Below are 6,710 nucleotides of genomic sequence, written 5' to 3'. Positions count from 1 at the left end.
AATGTTAACAAATACAACCTTTGATTTTAATAATGCATTATTAAATGTTGAAATGAATATTGGAAGTATTGTTCATGCTTAGTTCATGTTAACTAAGGTAGTTAACTAATGTTAACAAATGAACCTCATTGTAAAGTGCTACCAATTATCTTTTAAATGAGTAGTAACAAATTAGCATGCACAAATTAGTAATAAAAATGGTGAGAAGAGTAACAGCCTATTAATTAGTTTGAAGGCTATTCTGTTACTGAAGATGCAATGTCAACAAAAAAAAACATGACAGGTGCAAAAGTGATGTTTGTCATAAAACTTAATATACCCATTCCAGAATCTGCTACTTAAGTGAAAGATGAGAGACCGTTTGTCCTTTTTCTCACATCGTATTCTCCACCAGCGTTTGAAGAGCCAGTCATTTGTCAACACGAATGAAAATCACTTTTCCATGAGACATCAAAACATGTCAAATATTTATCATGTAATTATTCCGACAGGCCTTACTGACCAAGATGTCCATAAATCACATCGTAAAGCTGCGTGGAACAAGAGCGAGCGTTCAGACCGTTCTCAGATGTTCCATGACACAACATGTCCTTTTAGTTTAATGATGATATAAACAGTCAGCTAATGTGTCAAAATTATTCATAGAAAACCAACAACATTTCACTAAACCAAGTGTTGCATTCATTTTATGCCAAGCATCCAAACCAAAGCATCACTTTTGCATATGTGGCTGTGGTTTATTTAAAACGCTTCAAAAACATCTCATCTAGGGTTTTAAAAAAGATCTCAACAGCTGATCTGATTTGATTAGGCAATATGAATTCCAACATTTCTCATTCTTCTAAATCCAAGTTAACTGAGATATACCATTAGTCATTTTATAACTCTATGCTCTTACTGTATGTCAGCAATGGTCATTTTAGGAGAAACATTTAAGACAAGGTTGATACTCCCAACTTAAAGGCAAAGTTCACTTCAAAATGAAAATTCCGGCATCATTAACTCACCCTCAATTTGTTTCTGTATGAATTTTTTCTTCTGTTGAACATGGAATATATTTTAAAGAATGTTGGATAACCAGACAGTTGATGGACCCCACTGACTTCTATAATAGGAAAAGAAATACTATTTAAGTCAATGGGGTCCATCAACCAACATATCTTCTTTTGTGTTCAGCATGCAGAAGAAAGAAATTCATACAGGTTTGAAACAACTTGAGGGTGAGTTAAAGATGACAGAATTATACACAGCAAAAGTGTTGAAAAGTAAGCCTTGTTGAAAATGTGGTGTGTTTGTCATCTTGAGATACCTCTCGTACTTTAGTTATGAAGGGCAACCATTCAGAACAATTGTTAATGCCACATAGAATTCACCTATAGTTGTTGTCATTGTTAACTGTTTCTTGCCCTTTGACTTGAGATAAACAAAGCCTTAGAGACGGTGGTGTTACGTTCTCTAACTCTGTGTTTGGACTCTGTCAGGCTGCTGTCTGCTGCTGAAAACCATGCATCTTAAAGAGCTCATATCTGTGACGCCTGCCATCATTACAGTCGGATCTCGCTGTCTGTAATTTGCAAGCATGGCAGTCAGTCAGCTAGTAAAACAGCACAGGGTCATTCCAAGCCATTCTACAGCCAACACTGACCCACAAACCTCTACTCTGTGTGACACAGACGAGACATCTCTGTATTTATGCACATTGCTTGGGTATATAATTCCTCAAATGCTAACTGTGTGAGTCGATTGAATAAAATCCAGTAAAACAGCACAGCGCGAATCCTCCTTCCACAAATTGAAAAAGTAATGCTGCTTAATTATTTTCATAATATTCATTGACCTGCTGTTTTAATCACCACATCAGTATTTTCTCCCCTTTGATGAAAACATCTAACAGTGACTAGTAGGGTAAGATCATACTAGTAATTACACACAACCTTTAAATTAAAGACAACCACGCAAATGTCATTCATTTATGCAGCGTATCTGCCATTATAATATAGAGCTGTGAAAATCATCTTTTACCACACAAAATGTTCAAAATGTTTCCTTAATCGTATCCTCTCATCTCACTTCCTGCTTAAGGCTAATCAACATTAAGAGATCTGAGCCTTAAAATATAACCTCAACGAAATCGTAAGCTCTTTTGAAAGCGTTATTTTAATAAGGCAATGTCAAATACATGTGTATCTGTTCACTTTTATTTCTTGTTTGCTCATTTTATTTCTTCACAGTTTCTCAACTCAAATTAATTCAAATAGTCAATCAAACAAAGGGATGGATCAGAAAAAAAAAACGTAAAATAAAATATTACGATACATGCAGCCATGTGTCCCATTCATCTTGCCCAACTTGACTAACTTGGCTAACAGGCACATACTTTCGAGGGTAAATGCTCAATTCACATTAATGTGTTTGGGTTCTTTTTAAGTAACTCTGCGTGTGAGTCCCAGTTACTTAACTATTTGTTGAAAAATAGTATGTGCCGTGAAGTGTTGACTGATCTCAACTTCAAAGCGAACCAGGCTTTAGGGGCAGTTCGCAAACATTCACACTGCTATGCTCAGAAGCCCCAGCATTGCTGCTTTATTGTGCCTACTTTGAAAAAAGAAGGAAATCCACCTTTTCACACACATGTTTGCAGATTATTTCTGTCTGAACACTAGAATCATCCTTTATGGACTCTAGATTCCTCTTAGTGAAGCATATCAAATGGCCTTGACCTTACTTAACTGCTTTACTGTATGCAGACTGCGGAGGTTTGGGTTTCTTTTGCACCATTGTGCAGCTTGGGATTCCATCCACAGATGTTTGTGGTCTTCAAGCTGTTGACGGTATTGACAAAAGCATGGGATAAAGCCTCTCCAATGCCAGCAAAGGCACATGGATGGGAAAGGGACAATTGCAAACTGTATATCCTGTGCTTTGAAATGCTTACCCCACTGCTTTGTCTATCTTGACAGCTCCAGGTAAAAGACTTAAAGTTTCCAATTACAGATGGGAGAAATGCAAAAGGAAGCAGAACGCGCAAATCCAACTTTCTGAATGAGGGCGTGTTTTGCTCTTTTGCAGCATTGTATTCTGTTTGAATATGCTACTCTGTTAAAGTCCCCCTGTGGTGAAAATCAAGCTTTTAATGCTGTTTATATGTCTATGTGGTGTTTTTAATACGCTTTAAGACAAACCAAATTCACAAGTCAGCACCATTGCTGGGTATTTTCTCCTTAAAACTGCAGAGAACCAAAACAGCCGTGTTTCTGACGTCACAAACTACCTTGTAACCAATCGTCAACGAGCTAGTCAGCCATTTCAGCTGTGTGTTTTTTTTTTTTATGTCATTTTGGTGATCAAAGATGAGTTTTAAGGGATAAAATTATTTATTACAGGGGGGCTTTAAAACGACCAATATTAAAACATAAATCATTTAACTGTGTATAAAACCAATAAATTCCTCTAATATAATGATTCACTGAAATGTAATAAAAGTGCTTCCCATCCCATGCTCTCGCTATGAGCAGACAGAGCCATTAAACGCTGCCACTATCAGTGAGCATCCTTGAACTTTAAAGAGAAGGTGACTATAGTCAGTCTCCACGTGCTAGACCATATTAAAGCCTCTCACCTTCAAAGAGAGAGAGAGAGACAGACAGAATTCACAAGCAGACCTCAAACAGATGCTTGTTTGTAATGTGTGACCTGTCTATATAAATGCTTTTCAAAGCATCGGATCAATCAGACATGGGTGGCTTTTAATCTCCGTTTCAAGATGGGTTCGTTTGCATTGCTGCGATTTTCTTTCTTTTTTCTATGTAACATCGCTTTATCTGTTTATATGATACGCTTTAAAAAAAGTGTTTTATTTAAATGATAGATCATTTGCTGATCATTTTGATACTGTTCTCTTTGGTAACTTTGTTTCAACATGTGTAACACAAAATGGCTTCAAAGTAATACAAACTTAAAAATAGCAATTGAAAATGACACACCTTATTAAACACCTTATAGTTATAGAGGGGGATACATAAAACCTCCTCAGCTCTGTCCACACATACTTAACATTCTGTGTATTCTTTACATACAGCTCGAGAAACTCTCTCTTAATCCTCTTAATGCAAGCATGACTTAAAACACAGTAAACTGAATATCATCTGTACAATCTTTATTTAGAATAAAATAGACATTTAAATCAGCTCTATATGACTGTAAAAACCAGATATACACAAATAAGATAGACTAGTAAAACACTGAAGCACCTTCTTTCAAAACAGGGTTGACAAAAATATCTGAATTAAGTGCCAACTGCCTTATATTATTTACAGTATAATACAGTAATTTACTGCAATATTTAAGTTCCGTTGAGAAACAATTATATCTACTCTGCAATGTTGACACAAGAAAATGGAGGAAACCAGTTGAAAAACAGAGTATCCCATTCCAAGTCCTGTTTCCCTCAACCGCTCGTCGCTCAAGTCGTGAAAGAAAATTCCTTAAATGTTCATTCAGTGTCTCTGGCATGTGTGCAGACTCCGTGACGACTTGCCGCCGTCTCCTCTTTGCGTTTTGCAGGACAGACCATCCCCACAATCGCAACGCTGGAATATTTCTAAGCCATGGGTGCCTTTCCTCTTGTGCTTGGTGCAGACCTGGCCTTCTCTTACGACGGGCTTGCAGATTTTGGACCAAAAGTGACGAGCGCAGCAGAGTCCCTCGGCACAATCTAATGACCTCAGACAGGTTTCTCCCTCCAGTCCTTTAACAAAATAACATCCATGAATATCATGACATGGGGCATCAAAAAACATCACATTAAGGGATCAGGTTGATGATCATTAACTTAACGTGTTAAACTTAGTCTTACTTTATAAGCATGTGTTAGTCTTAAAACTGGATTATAAACACATTTCAGCATGCTCCAAACGTTCTACATGTCTAATCTATGTCACATCTAATTAGATAGAAAGTTTCTAAGAATTGCCAAAAAATCCTGGAAAGTTTCTGGAAAGTTTCCAACCCTGATTAATACCGCTCACATTCCTGAAAAGTTCATGCCTACTTAGTGATACACCAGAGGGTTCAAATATCTGCCTACTGAGTTGCAATTATTTCAAAGGAACATTATCTGAAAATGACCTGAAGCTATTCTACACATAGACACCCAAACATAGCTAATAAAGTCAACATAACATGGTGGTTAATAAAGTCTATTAGTTATTTAAAGCATTATTTACCTTTTAGCATTTGGTTTTGTGTTGAACCTTGACTTGGAACTTTTAGTGGCATCACAAAAGTAGAGTTCTCATTGGAGATGGACACAAACTCTTCCATTCCAATCTGATGAATCATGTCAGGATCATTCGGAAGACAAACTCCTAATAGGAAGAGGTTCATAGTTAGCCCAAACTGCTTGTTAATTGTTAAGCCTATATAACGGTAAAGTTAGTTTTTTCCATAAGTTTGATCTTACCATTGCTGCAGTGGTTGCCAGGGCAGCACATCGCATCCCGGATGCAGCGCTTCCTGCGCTTCTTACACTGGAGACAAACACCGCGAGACAGGAAGCAGAACCCTTCGCCACCGCATTCCTCGTCACTCTCGCAGATTAAAGGCTGCTGGAGTTTACAAATACACTATTAGTCTAACGACCACGATTTAAAAACAGCTGTCTGAACATAACATGTGCTCGTTTGTATTCTTACCTGCGGTGTATCGACGGCGAAGTTCAGACTGCCGCTGTCCGCAGGTGACTCTTCCGGACTCGGGCTGACCGGGTGACTGGGACTCACCATACCTGTACCGACCTTAATAGCGTTTGAGTTGAGCACCACAGAACCAGCGGATGCCACTTTGATGAAGCCCACAAGAATGAGGCAAGCGGTTGAGAACATGGCAGTGTGCAGCATCGTCAGGTCTGCTAATTCCTTGGATGGAGGATGTATTCCCGAGGTGAGCAGAGCTCTTCTGTGGTTCCTCATGAGCGCGAGAGGCTTCATTTATACGCGCGCGGGGTTGTTTGCGCTCCCGCCCCTCGCTGAGAGTAACAAAGAGCTGGATGAAATTTCAAAGCGTAGTGTCTTGAGCTGTCTGTCTATCAGTGTGTTTGTAAGCACGTCTTCACGAGATGCCATCAAACAGCCACTTCAGTAATACTGCTTATTTAATTCACATTAATGGGGAGGTCAGTCATTTGCTGAGAGAAATATGAAGTTAAGTCAAAAATTACTATCCAGATTGTTATATTGTATTATATGGCCATATTATGCAATACTGTAGATGAACATTTACCCATTTACAAAACTTTATCTGCTTTTTTTTTTTTTTTTTTTTAAATCAAAGTGACGCAAAAGTCAAAGTAGTCTGCACAAGGTTCAAACACTTTGAATTTAACTGCTAATAAAGAAAACCGAGAAAAAAAATAAAAGTTTTTACAGCAAAGCTAGACTGACGATCGGCTTGGATCAATAGGCTTTACCATATATTTGGAATTTTAGAACTGGAAAATTGTTTTAATAATAATAATAATAATAATAAAATAATAATAATAAATAATAATAATTATATAGCCTATATAATTTGTATCATTTAAATATATATATTTTTTACAATAGGGCCTATGACATGCAGTCTGATTATTTCATTATTCAAAAAGCTGGATACTTGACACTGGACATCTATCGCCTGAATATTCCGAGTTTATTTTCCTATAGTTTAATAGT

General features: G+C 37.4%; 1 protein-coding gene across 1 annotated transcript; it reads right to left on the bottom strand.

Annotated features, from left to right (window-relative positions):
* Window positions 1-4,140: 4,140 nt before the first annotated feature.
* dkk1b (dickkopf WNT signaling pathway inhibitor 1b) lies at window positions 4,141-6,003 on the bottom strand. Its single transcript, XM_084434956.1, has 4 exons — window positions 5,694-6,003; window positions 5,462-5,606; window positions 5,226-5,366; window positions 4,141-4,747 (listed from the first exon to the last, which is right to left on the bottom strand). The coding sequence occupies exons 1-4, from the start codon at window positions 5,985-5,987 to the stop codon at window positions 4,497-4,499; spliced, it is 831 nt and encodes a 276-aa protein (XP_084291082.1). The 5' UTR covers window positions 5,988-6,003; the 3' UTR covers window positions 4,141-4,496.
* Between the last annotated feature and the right edge of the window lie 707 nt (window positions 6,004-6,710).

The sequence above is a fragment of the Rutilus rutilus genome, assembly GCF_951802725.1.
Source record: "Rutilus rutilus genome assembly, chromosome: 16".
Taxonomy (NCBI): Eukaryota; Metazoa; Chordata; class Actinopteri; order Cypriniformes; family Leuciscidae; genus Rutilus; species Rutilus rutilus.
Note: the sequence above shows the minus strand (reverse complement) of the source record. Positions and strands in the feature narration are given on the sequence as shown.